The sequence below is a fragment of the Manduca sexta genome, chromosome 24 (genome assembly GCF_014839805.1).
Source record: "Manduca sexta isolate Smith_Timp_Sample1 chromosome 24, JHU_Msex_v1.0, whole genome shotgun sequence".
Lineage (NCBI taxonomy): Eukaryota > Metazoa > Arthropoda > Insecta > Lepidoptera > Sphingidae > Manduca > Manduca sexta.
Window position 1 is genome coordinate 4,027,671 of NC_051138.1, and position 14,194 is coordinate 4,041,864.

At 34.7% G+C, this 14,194-nt stretch overlaps 1 protein-coding gene across 2 annotated transcripts in view; it reads left to right on the forward strand.

Moving 5' to 3' along the window:
* LOC115443904 (cadherin-86C) overlaps positions 1–13,495 on the forward strand; it is a 114,775-nt gene extending 101,280 nt beyond the window's left edge. Inside the window, exons 7-15 of one of the 2 annotated variants that reach the window (XM_037442465.1) lie at positions 1,670–1,934; positions 6,679–6,871; positions 7,128–7,371; positions 7,522–8,104; positions 8,245–8,596; positions 8,866–9,031; positions 9,280–9,410; positions 9,905–10,231; positions 10,682–13,494. In XM_037442465.1, the coding sequence (XP_037298362.1) occupies positions 1,670–1,934; positions 6,679–6,871; positions 7,128–7,371; positions 7,522–8,104; positions 8,245–8,596; positions 8,866–9,031; positions 9,280–9,410; positions 9,905–10,231; positions 10,682–13,106 (4,686 nt within the window). In that variant the 3' untranslated portion in view covers positions 13,107–13,494. Of the gene's footprint in view, positions 1–1,669; positions 1,935–6,678; positions 6,872–7,127; positions 7,372–7,521; positions 8,105–8,244; positions 8,597–8,865; positions 9,032–9,279; positions 9,411–9,904; positions 10,232–10,681 lie in introns of both variants that reach the window. The other variant, XM_037442466.1, reaches the window with a different exon arrangement.
* Positions 13,496–14,194: the final 699 nt, after the last annotated feature.

Consider the following 14,194-nt stretch of genomic DNA (forward strand, 5'->3'; position numbering starts at 1 on the left):
TTACGGAACACTTTCAAGGTGCGTTTACGTATGAACATGGGATACAAGACTGTTAGTAATTTCTACACTGCCAAGGAGCTCGTATATTTGCCAATTAGAACATTAGCTCTATGGTTCGTTTGTATTGGACGAGATTGTATCTGAGATTGCCTTATTCCAACTTTAGCAAAAGGATTATTTATATTGCTCTGTGTTCGAATAGTTTATTAAACAAACTGTTTTAATTGCATTGTTGATTGGATTCCGTACATTAATACAAAGAGGAAAGGGTGATAAGCTTAATTACTTTAATATGGCAGTTGTTTATTTTTGCTGAAAGTTTAGGTAAGGTTCATTTTTACTAAACAGTAGGTAAAGAATTTAAATTAGTTTAGCCGCAGTTGAAGAAAACGTAAAATAATTAATAATCATGGATATTTCGGCCTTTAAAATTTCGTCATATTAAATTTTAAAGGCCGAAATATCCATGATTATTAATTATTTTACGTTTTTCTTCAACTGCGAGAACTAATCACTAACTAGACGTGAATTTAAATTCTTTACTTGCCAATACTTGTTTAGTTACCCAGATTAAAGCCGAAACAAAATGTATGAAAATGGACCTTGAGCTACCACCTTAATAGTTTTGTTTTATGACTTATACTTTATATGCAAATATTGTGTTTAAATATTGTCAGTCATGTAGAGTATACACTTTCCAAATGTAGCGGATACGCAAATAATAATAATAATAACAGTGTACTAGAAAACAACGAACTTAGACTCTACTGGGACCGAACCATAATAACCGATAAAACTATTCATTTTAACCGCCCTGACATAACTATTTTTCATAAATCTATCAAAACTGTATACCTCATCGACATAGCTATTTGCAACACACACAACTTACAATCCACCTACACTGAAAAAATTGCTAAATATACCGACTTGTCTATAGAATTACAAACACAATGGAACGCCACCACAGTCAAGACCATACCTATTATAATATCTTCTACAGGAGTAATCCCTAAAACCCTACACACCAGCCTTCGAACACTCGACCTTCACAAAAACACATACATTCTTCTGCAAAAAGCAACAATATTAAACACTTGCCGTATTGTTCGAAAATTTTTATCATTACCGACCCATTAAATTAATTTCTTGCACTTTTTCATTAAATTACACTTGGCTTCGGCCCGTGCCCTGCATACCTCCAAATAGGAGAGATAATTATATGTATATATAAAATAATAATAATAATAATAATATCAGCCCTGTATTCTATACTTGCCCACTGCTGAGCACGGGCCTCCTCTACTACTGACAGGGATTAGGCCTTAGTCCACCACGCTGGCCTAGTGCGGATTGGTAGACTTCACACACCCTCGAAATTCCTACAGAGAACTTCTCAGGTATGCAGGTTTCCTCACGATGTTTTCCTTCACCGTTAAAGCAAACGATAATTCACAAAGAATACACACATAATTTTTTAGAAAAATCAGAGGTGTGTGTTGTCCTTCGGATTTGAACCTGCGGACATTCGTCTCGGCAGTCCGTTCCACACCCAACTAGGCTATCGCTGCTTTTACGCAAAACATGAATTATAATTTTTAGACTAAGTGATGCTATCTTAGTACTGAATAAAATAATTCATTTTATAAGAAATAAATTAAACCGACAGGATCCATACATAGAAGTGGGAAAAGACACTAGAAACATAGCGGGCTTGGAAGTGGTAGTGGTCGTGCAAGATGTCCAAGACATGCCACCGGTGTTCACGTCGGCACCGCCTATAACTCACCTGCCTAGGCAAGTGGCGCCGGGAGACATGGTAGTGAAGGTCCGAGCTGAAGACGGCGACAAAGGCGCTCCCAGGCAGATCCGGTACGGGCTGGTGTCTGAGGGGAATCCTTTCACGCCTTTCTTCAACATTAATGAAACATCAGGTTTGTAATTATTGTTGTTCATTTACATTGACTTTTAATCGCATTGGTAGTTTAAAGTCATTTGTACACTTGCTTCCCATATATATGCGTTGCGATTGCGATATATACAGCCAAGGCTATAAAAGTAATTATTTTAAGTATTATTATATTTTTTTCTTTGCTAAGATTTTAACTGTTTTCTACCAGATTTTTTTTACACCACGGTCACTTAATGATAACATGCAATTAAGTAAACAAACCCATAAAGCAAACTTACGTCTGCAATGCCACAAAACTTTATCAACTCGCGAATAACAATCGGCAGACACAACACCATCAACCCTATTATATTTCCTTCAGCCTGGAAGTTTATTCGTTTCGTGCGAAGTTAGGTCATCGTCTTTTTAACGACTCACTCGGGTTTCTACCTTGACTTTTGTTATTTACGACTGGTCAAGTTCTAGGAATCGCGATGTAATTTATGAATCAACCATCAGTGTATATTTATCACCATCTATAGATTCTTTGGTAGGAAGCCGTCAGTACTTTATTATGTTTGTGAAGACAAATAGCGAAGGTTATAAAATACCGTATATTCAATAATTTGTTGTGAGCTTTGTTTACGTAAACAGTGATGATATTTTCAAAATAAATCTAAGTAACAAATCTCATTTCAATCTTGCTAAATTAAGAAAATGCAGTACCTCGTTAAAAGTCGAATATCTTAAAAAACCCAAACATAAATAAATGCACTTAAGGTGTCGAGGGCCGACCTCAAATTTTACTTATAACTAGACCTGTATAGCCATAAAACTAAACTTATTTATCACTCGTAATCCTTGGACTAGTCGGTCGACTTACTTTCTGGGTCACTACAATAATTTAAGTATTTTTTCATTCGATAGCATCGCGACGCCCTACCCGGCGGCTTCCGTAGGATATCCTACTTACTTATCATGGGTCAGCAGTCCTGTCCAATTTGCCCCAGATTTCTTTCATTTACGAGGTTCATTGTTTATATACATGTTTATATTCTATGTATACTCAATTATCGATTCCGCCTGGTTGATGACGGCAAAGTATAAAAAGCCAAAGGAATCAAGACGTGTACGTTGATGCATATTAAACTCAGATTCGTTACGATCAACCGGTTTTACTGCAGAATTTATAGTTGCAAGTGTTATTAATTTCTTGTATCCTTTTGGCTAGTGGACGACATAATACCATATATTTGTGAAACTGTGTTGACCTTAAAGGAAAACACGTCCTAATGATTACAAGGAGAAATCAGATTTATTTTTGTTAATATTGTAATATTTAGAATATTGACCGCCATGAAACGAGAATACAGGTTTCATACATGACTCGCGACAATTTTTTGGTGGATTAAATAAATATTATAATACTTCTCTAGTTAGAGCTTGGTAATAAGGACATGGGAACAAGGGAATGTAGTCCTTACTGTGTCCTGATTAGGGGTTTTTATTACATTATTATGGTGATATAGACCAGTTAGTAATTGTAACTTAAGCTAGATCATTGGCATAATTATTACGTTATGCCTTATTCTTTCATGCCCATTATAATTAGAACCCCACCTTTCCCGCTTGCGTGTGCCAAGTTGCATTTAAAAACAAATACTATTAACTCAGTATCAAAGTTCTAATTTCTACAATTCGATGAGTGGAACTTTTGTCATTTACTTAGACAATTAGTATGTAGTCCGGTTCAGAATTAATTGCGTTCCCAATTGAAAGGTTCTCGGTACCGATTGCGAAATCTTTTGTTGGACTGAAACATAGTTCCAACGGCGCCATGTCAAATTTACAACAAAACTATAATTTTAGATATTATTCGATATTGTAGACCAATATTGAATATCAAATGGAAGACTAATAATTAACATTTAATATTTTCCAATAACAGGGCTTTGAGTGATTCCTGATGTTTGAAGATACTTTAACCTTAATTGGTTTGATTGAGATTTTTGATCTTTCTTAGGAACAAGATCGATTAACATCAAAGAAATCGCTTTATTGACTTACCATTTTCTGACTGAGTAAATTACTTTCCAGATCTGTAAATACTGGTCAAAATATTTTAAAAATTACTTTACTAACCTTATTTCATTCTAAAGATACAAAGCGCTTTTCTGTATTTTAAACATACCTACTAATGGAATCAAATCTTACTAAAATAATAAGAACCCGGCAAAAACTTGCGGTTAAAAATTCTGGGTGCTTGCTCTACACCTTAACTTAAATCGAAGTGAATTTTTCAATGATTAAGATAAAAAAATACCTTTCGATATTTATAATTTTGTTTCCCGCCTTGCTATGGGAATAGATTGAAAATATATTTCAAACTCCTCCCTGTCCAATTTGATTCCTGAGAGTAGCCGAGCTTCACCGCTCGTTGTCATAAAATGCTTGCCACTGTCGATCCTGGCTTACAGAAGTTGCAGTAATGGGTTTGAGGGTAAGATAGTCTCGTAAAGTTACCTAATAATGATAGATATCCCTCAACATCACAAACCATCAAAGAAACAAAACCTTACACAACCAACTCGTTACACGCTCCATAATAAATACATTACAGACCGGTGACAAGTGAGACAAGACGCTAACATTGCGTGCTAACAAAACTACAAACACAAGACTTCGAAAACGTTAACAGGGCGGTTAATGCAACGTATTCTGTGGAACAGGCGTATAATGGCTCATTAGGCCTTGCGGAGCGCAGTCGCCGGCACCCATTGTTTGTAAACGTGCCCTACCTTACCTCGTAATAAAGGCACTTACTTCCTTTGAATTCACCCTCTGAAAATACGTTCTGTGCCACAGTGATCTCAGTCGTCGTCGCAGCTGATTATTAGATGTGCATCTAAGTTTTTAAATTTGTCGGCCATTGTCAATGATGTTGTGGTTCGTCTTTGCTATTGAACTATTTAATTATATTAATGGTTAAATAAATTAAAAAATACAAAACGTACGATACAAATGCAAAAAAATATTTTTAAGTGATTGGATTAAAGTGATATAAAATTTTGGTAGATATTATGCTACATATAGGGTTTTTTTATTAATAATAAAATGTAATATAAATATTAAACATAACTAAAAATTAGTATACATAACATCACGCTTAACCTTTATTTAATTAGTACGATTCTTAAATCGTTTAAACCATCCTTTTTAGGTAGCCTGATAAGAATACAATTACAATCGAAAAGCTTACCAGTAACAATAGTGTGGGAACAATATCGACTACTTCCTAAAAACAACCGTTAAAACTTATTCCAACAGATATTGGACGAGCTGGCATACTTGTGAATTTATCGCATTAATCAGACTACACCTTATAAGCGGTTCGTGAATGGGAATAGAGATTCAATTTAGTTGGAGGCACCGACTCCAAGCTATTCCGGGCTGCAAAACAAACAAAGGGTACAGAAGGACCATTATTACAGACGTCGAGCAATTATGTAAATTCGAGATTCGAATTCATTTTTGAGGAATATACGAATTTGATAAATTACTTGGCTTGTATTGTGATCGAAAACAGTCAATTTTTTTTCTCACCTAATACTGAGTGAAATTGTTTTTAATATTTTATAAAAAATACTACAACCTAAAACCTGAACCTTAGTTCCGTAAAATGCATAATATTTTTCATGCTACAAACTATTACACACTTTTACAAAGTCCAAAGTTTTTACAAAGTAAATATAGCGGCGACGAAGTATAACTTTGAACATGCTGCTATTCCACTTTTTGTGGCATTTAGCAGCATACGAATGGCCTATCTTAGCGCACATAAATGGAAGTATTATACTCATAAAGTTTGCGATGTACATAAAGTCTCCAATAAATGTTCGTACTCAACAATTTACGTTTCTAAATTAATATTAATTGTAGACAATATAATGAAATAACATTAAATTGTAGACTTCGTAAATTTCCATTTAAAGGTTCGGTTGTTAAACATTTAATTGTGAGAGATATAAAAATAATTGTAGATTATTAGCAGCACCTATAAGAAGCCAATAAAAACGTGTTTCAAAAAGATGTTCTTAAGCTGGGTTCGGTTACACTGACTTAGTATTTTTCTTTTTTACTATATAATAAGTCAACAAATACATGGCTGAAAATTGTTTATAAACGGAGATATCTATCAAAAATTTCAAAAGATTTGTTTCCAACTCATTACATATTCGTATAATTATTGTGTCATAGTTCGCATAATTTATATGTTAATGTGAACTTCAATACATAATTAATGAGTTCGTAAGCATGCGTTGTCACCCTCGTCTGCCGACAAATGACAGCGCCGAGTTAATCTCGAAGAGTACTTTTGTATGATAATAGCGCACGACTTTTTTCTCGCGCTAAGCTCTTGGAATAATGAAAGCGACATATTGTAATGACGGCATGAATTATTGTTCTTTTTATTTTGAAGGTTTAAAAACTCGTTCTCATTATGAATGTAGTGGACGATGCATTATTTTAATATACCTTTGAAGTACATGGTAAGCCCCGTAAAAAATAAATTATTAAAATACAACGCGGTTTTTAGGTTCATCAATATTTAAAAATGAAATCATTAATGTAGGTGAAATTATAAGAAAGACATTCTCAGTTCTTTAATTTTGGTTAACTGGAAAGACAAAGAAAACATTTTAGAAAAAAAAATATTTGCAAACAATTTTTGGTATGATCATACTGAAAATATTACATAAAATCAATAAGAACTATCTTCAATCCAGGTGAGGTGACGCTCGAACGTCCAATCGAAGAAATAGCAGCGATATCGCATGCCGGTGCGCCGATCCTTCTCACCGTGGTCGCTGAGGAGGTCCGGCTGTCCAGAGACGAGCCTGAGGCGATGTCTTCTACGGTCCAGCTCGCGTTCATTCTGCCTGAGAGGGAAAACTCACCGCCTTACTTTGAGAATCAGTTGTAAGTACATTATTGTTGCATGGAAAAATTCAGCAAAAGTACTAATAATAAAAAAATAACAATATTAGTTACATTGTAGTTGTGGTACTGAATTTAAGGGCTAAAATTTGCTTCTTTTGCCAATACATCATTCGGATCTAAAGATTTAGTTTGGCTTGGCAACAGTTGATTTTGTTTCTTCTTTAAGATTTTTTTTTTGGAAGTTTAGATGTGTAGATATTTTATTTTTACTTATTTATTCTTTTTTGAATTCCAGCTACATCACGTATTTGGATGAAAACGCACCTCAAGGCACGGCGTTGACTTTTAACGACCCCTACATACCTCAAGTAAACGACAATGACGCCGGCAAAAATGGCGTGTTTTCACTGAGTTTGGTCGGAAACAATGGCACCTTTGAGATATCGCCCACTGTGGCTGAGAGGCACGCGCAGTTCATAATCAAAGTACGTGACAACACGATGCTGGATTACGAAGCGAGGAAATCTGTTATATTTCAGGTAATTACTATTTTGCTTAATAACTCATGATACTTTACGTAGGTAATTGAGTTTGTGTTTTCGAAAAGAAAGCGTTTTTGAAGTTTGATGTTTCTATATTTTCAAGACGAGTAATTACCAAAACCTGATGATTAAAAAATTTGTTTCCAGATTCTTGCTCAAGAACTCGGTCCGGCAACAAACCTATCGGCAACAGCGAACGTAACTGTCTATCTTAATGACATTAACGACAACCCTCCCATATTCCTGGCGCAGTCTTACGATGTAGAGCTCCCAGAGAACGTGACGGCTGGAGCGAGGGTCATACAAGTTGCAGCCGACGATGTAGATACTGGTGCATTTGGAAAAATCCAGTTCACTGCCATATTAGGGTACCTCAATACGTCGCTGCATCTAGACCCACTCTCAGGGTTGATAACTGTTGCAACAAATAATCATGGCTTTGACCGTGAGGCCATGCCAGACTTGCATTTCTTAGTAGAGGCTAGAGATAACGACGGAGTAGGTTTAAGAGTAACAGTGCCATTAATTATTAAGTTATTAGATGTAAATGATAACCCACCTGAGTTTGAGAGGTCGTTGTACGAGTTTGTACTGTCGCCTAACTTGAACAACTTTACGTCGTCGGCTTTCGTGAAGGCTGTCGATAAAGATGCCGAACCACCAAATAATGTAGTCAGATATGAAATTATTCAAGGCGACGATGGGAAGTTTGCCATCAATGAAGAAACAGGTATAGTTATTTTATCTTACAATACATTAGAATACTAGCAAAAGTCTTTAGGCAACATTATATTGAACATTTACTTATTGATCAAGTATTGACTTATTTCTACTTTGACACAATTAATGATTTTGTATTTAATTTTTTAGGTGAACTTCATTTATTAGAAACACTAAAAAGGACTAAAAAACAAAATGTAAACAGAAGAAGGCGCCAATCGGACAGCCAACAAGAAAGTGAAGTGTTCATACTCACTATTAGAGCTTACGATTTAGGAGTTCCGAGGTTAACATCTACAACTCTAGTGAAAATCTATCCACCTGAAAGTAAAACAAGAACAATGTCTTTCATAGTACCAGGAGCTAATCCTGATAGGAAGAAATTGGAGGAGGTTCTAAGCACTCTATCTGGCGGGAAAGTGTCTATAATAGACATCAAGCCTTATAAAGGAAGCCCAGAAGGATCTGCTGATTTAAGTGGATTGGAGTCTAGTCAGGAAAAGTAAGACATATTTTGCTATTAATAAAAGAGTAGTCTCACGCTAAGGACACTGTTGCCTATATCATAGACAGTATTTGACTGGGATGGTATTTATTTGTCACAGAAAAGGTGCATAATGTAACAGTTTTGTTGATGAGTTTTTCGCGATTCCACACGATTAATAAAGATGACGAAAACCAAGATATCCCAAAATCTCCGGTAGTATATTAGGCTTTAATGTGAAGTATTTAAAGTGTAAAATTCATCCTCTACTTTTTCTTCTATTGCAGAAGCGAGGTTATAGCTGTTGTACGAATGACAGGCACTGCAGCTATCGACGTAGCGAAACTCCAAGAGCAATTAGCGAAGAACGTGACTGTATACACCACTGGTGTTAGCAATACTGGCTCTAGCAATAACCAGAATGTTCAGACATCTACAACAGACAACGACTCCGTGAGTAAAAATTTTTTATAAATGTTACTTATTATAATTCATTTTATTAGAAATTAAGAATTTTCTCACCACATGTCGATGAAGTGTTTTTCTTAATGAAGCAACAGCATTTTTATTCTTATTTACTTGCGGAATATTTACCAACTAATTATTATTTATAGTACGACATAACTTATTGTCTTTAATTTGAATCGTTAAAATATTTCAATAATCTAAGTTACTGATTATAATTAATGTTTTTGTTTCAGGGTATATACAGAGCGGAGAGTCGCTTGCTGTTTTGGTTATTAATATTACTAGCGATATTAGTGGCCCTTGTACTCTTACTACTTATATGCTGTTGCATATGCGAAGGATGTCCTCTCTATATGCCTCCCAGGTAAATATAAAATTATTCAGATTTTGGGTCTTTCACGCACTTATTCTGCACCTTATTGCTAATAAAAATGTATCATCATGAAATTCTTTATTTTTTTATTTCATGTTGGCACAAACTCTGGGTTTACTTATTATAATGTGTACTGGGCGTGTTTTCCACCTGTTTTATGCTTTATTAAACACCATATTTTTTTCTTTCAAATAACAGAAACCAATGCACGAACTAATTCAACTGTAGAGACAGCTTAACTACTCCTTAGGTAATTATTTTAACACTTCTAGTCATATGAAATTATCCATATTCTGTTCACAAAGTGGCACACCATTCAAAGAAATGAGTAACTTTAATCATATAATCTGAGCACATTAAAATGAACATTATAAAACTCACAGCATGCAAAAAATTTGCTTTTGTATCCACGGATCACAATAATTTTTCAAATATTTAATATCATAACGGAGATAGGTACATAGATATCCATTAATAAATTCTAGGAAAAGAGTGATACGTGTCAACTCCACAGAGGACGACGTGCGTTTAGTGGTCCGGGACAAAGGGATTGGGAGGGAAAACAAGACGCAAAATATAGAGAATAAGTCGATACAAGCGAACGAGTGGAGACGGAGGGAGGCGTGGAGCGCAGAGCAAGCAGACTTGAGGACGAAACCGACTCAGTGGAAGTTTAATAAGAGAAACTACAGATCTAAAGAACCTTCCAAGCCGTCGTCGACGCCGGGTGGTGACGCGAGACACGAATTCGTACACGCGGCCGCCGCTAATGACTATAAATATGATGATGCCAGACAGTCTTTCCGGTTAAGGTACTATAAAATCTATTTCTTTTCATGTTAACCTGTACTCAATAAATCTAGACGCTTTTTGTCAGTGTACTAATGTATCACTTTAATGGTGGGTGGTGCTTTGCTTTCCTTACTTTTGGGTTAAGGTTTTAACTTTATAAAATATATTTCAATATGAGTTAGGAACGTTTATTTATCCAGCCGATTATTTTCCTTAAAATTTTATAGACTATACAAAATATCTGCAACAGTTTTATATTTATGTATCAGTTGAAGAACTTTTGATGTCAGTTCAATGTTTCTTAATGATTGAAAAGTAATATATTAATGTTTAAAGTGAGCTTAAATTAAAGGTGTGGAAACATTTAAAATAATATTATTAACATACACTTCGTTAGGACAAGTCGGCTGGTCATGGCTAACATTTTCATTATATAAAACAATACTAACTTTTAAATAATTCTGTTTCAGAGATGGCCCCAACATTATTTTCACAAAAGAAATGCAACTTCAAGAAAGTTTCGAAAATAAACATAAAGAATACATAGAAGATTTAGAAAATGGTTATGATCGCATCGCCACTCTCCACCATCACAGAAGAGAACACGATAATGATTCCATCCGCAGGCACGAGATAGATCGTGGATCTGATGTCGGTGTTTTCCTTAAGTCTGAAGCAGATAAGGCTGACAAGAAAAAAGAAAATCAAGATAAAACGCGCGCTCCGTCTTCTCTTGGTAGGGATCAATATTTTATCAAAGAAGGCAATACTGAAATACTTAGGCTGGTAACGAGAGGTAAAAACGAAGAAGAGAGATATGTAAATCTACCTGTACATCAACAAAGACCCGTTACTTTAATTCCACGTACACAGTATGTTGTCTTAGATAATGGGAAAGATTTGCTTATGGAACGGTTTATAAGAGAGCAAGGTGAAGAAGCTAATAGTATACGGGAACGTATGAAACAGGTTACTGATTTGGATGAAATCTCCGTTGGTAAAGACGGAAAAAATAATAAAAAGACCAATATCGCAAGTGAGGCTCAAAATCAATATCACGAATACTCAAATCTTCAACCTGAGGTACCAGGTGCTGTGCCACTTAAAGCAAACTATTTACAATCAGCCTTGCTAGAGATGCAAAATAAGTCAACAATTCATCAAGAGTTATTGGAATCTTCGCTTAGAAAACAAAATGAATTATTACATCAAATACTCATTGAACGCGAGAGAATGCTACAAAATCAAGAAACAGCATCTCAGGTGGAAAGTAAATTAGAAACACAAAGTTTACCTGGTCATTCTGTAATGGCAACTCAAACAGAATGCCACATAGGTACACAAACCGAACCGCAGATATTACAACCAACAAGAAGAAAAGCAAGAAGTGACAATGACTCTTATAGTGAAGATGACTCGCAGATGGTTGTTGAGAATGACACTAAAAAAGTGGCCTGGATAAAAAGAAAAAAGGCGAAAAAGAAAATTAAACACAAAGATCCTAGAAGGAGTATAAGAATTTATGACTTAAAAAGAAAAATAAAAACGCCTATAATAGAAGAAAGCGAAATATCACCTTCGTTAGAAAATGAAAAACATGTAAAAATAAGTAAGACAAATGAAAGAGAGGAATATGTTAAGAAATATGGAGACATGACCAAAAGTGTGGTCACAACATCTAAAAATGAAACTGTTTCTTCAACACAAATTTTACTAGCTGAGGGTGATAGAAAATCAAAATTAAGGCGAGAAGTACTAATGGAGATTTCAGATTCTCTTGATGATAAAATAGAATCTGATCTAAGTGAGAGTCATCATCGTAGACAATTGCCCCAAGCTAGCGAAGATTTGCCGTCCATGAAATCAAGATTAGCTCTTGAACATGATGACAGCAAAAGTAGAAGTAGTTCTGCATCAAAAGACAATAGAAATTTAATATTTTCTCGACAAGGTTCGTCAACTGAAGCTCGTGACGAGGCAGATGAAATAAAAATGCTAAGGTCCCCTGATGTAAATATAGAACCATCTAAACATGACAGTTCAAGCAACGCCGAGGGAAGTAAAAAGAAAAATACAGAAAGTGAAGAATCGGCGAAACCACCAGAAAAATCCGCGCAAAAGAGTTTACCAAGATACATGCAGTGGTATGGTAAAAAATCAACTGCATCATCTAAACCATCGGGATCAGAAAAAGTTGCTCCAAGCAAACCAAAAAGACCATCAAAATCAAAAAACGAAGACGACAGAACAGGCAGGTACGGTAAAATAGTAAGCAAAGAGAATCAAGGTGACAATGCTGAAGCAAAAAAAAACTTCAAAACAAAAGAAAGTGAATTCATACATCCCCGTATTTTAAAAGAAGGCAAAGTTACTCCTGTGCCCGAAGGACCATTGCCTGATGTGCATCCCTTGCTACAACATTCTGAACACAGATATGAACGGCAATATGAAAATCAGAACCCATTATGCTACATTCAACCCACGCATATTCCTAAATATTTAGGGCAGCAGAATGTTCCCGCTCTACCACCTCGACAATCAGTTGAACAGCCAATATACGTCAATCAAAATGAAGTGAAAAATAAAGAAGCAAAACGGGAATTATCAGAAAGTGCGCTAACTCACAGCATATCAATATCATCAAACTACGAAGGTGACAAAAAAACAGCAACTGAAGTCCACGTATCTAAAATAAATATAGGAGGTGACGCTGAAGTAAGTCATAGGACAAAAGTCGATGATAATGACTCGGGAATTGCAATGAATACGTTAGTACAGCAAACTGGTAACATAAAGAGATTACCAATTACTGAAAAGAAGAGTGTCTTCACAATAGCGTACGACGACGTCCAGACAAAACAATTACGACCAGACAGTAGTTCAACTTCTTACTAACGTTAATTTTAAATTCATAGATTGAGTGCCTTATAATTGTGTACCTTATTTCTTATTTAAATAAGAGACTCGTACATTCCGTCCCGTATTTTATAAATATTATTCAAACAGTATTGTAAATAATTTATATTATAGTGAAGATAAAGTATTACGATACAACTGCCTTCATTGATTGACTGTTAATTTAGAATATTTTTTCATACAATGTAAATATTATCGAGATTAAAAGTGCAGTGTAAGATTATATTATTTAATAAATTATAGTTGTAGCTTTTAATGATACTCATTTGTACATAATTCTTTATTCCATTTCGGCGATACACGCTGACACAGTGTGTGATATATATTTGTTACAAAATATAAAAATATATACCTATTCCATAATGTATTTTATTACCTACTTAACCCTTAATTTCGCAAGCAAAAAGAGTGACATACCGTTGTACTAATATTATGGTGGTTATTTTACGTTAAAAAACTATGTATAAGATAGAAAAATAACATGGCTCCAAGGTTTTCATAGGAAGCCAGTGTTGAGGATACTTAACAATGTCGATTTAAGATTATAATATTGTTTTATTATTTTAAATAAAACAATATTAATATTATTTTAAATAAAATAGCATTTATTTCTTTGAGAATATGGCAAAAACAATATTTGAATTATTTCCAGATAGTTTTTATGTCTAGAAATAAATAACCTGGTGTTAAAATTGGCAGCATATGCACACCAGCATGAGTACATAGCAACTCTAGGTTCTACGTTCGATTTGCGTCGTGTATAATGTGTACTGAAGAGTTGTAGAACAATTCGTGGTAGTTGTTGAAAAATGCTTCTTATTCAAAGCAGATTAATGATGGAGTAACCAAAGGTCTAAGATATTGGATTGAATATTGGCAGGTAGTTTACCGGTGATGTATTAAAGGTATATTCAATGATTCGCAATGACGTTTAATTCGCTTCATTTCTACGTATTCGGAGTTTGAAAATGAAATTATCTTTTTTCAGGTATTTAATTGTTGTAATTTTTTCCGTAATGTTACATTCTTGAGAACACTTAACATTAATATTACTGTTAGGTGTAAAA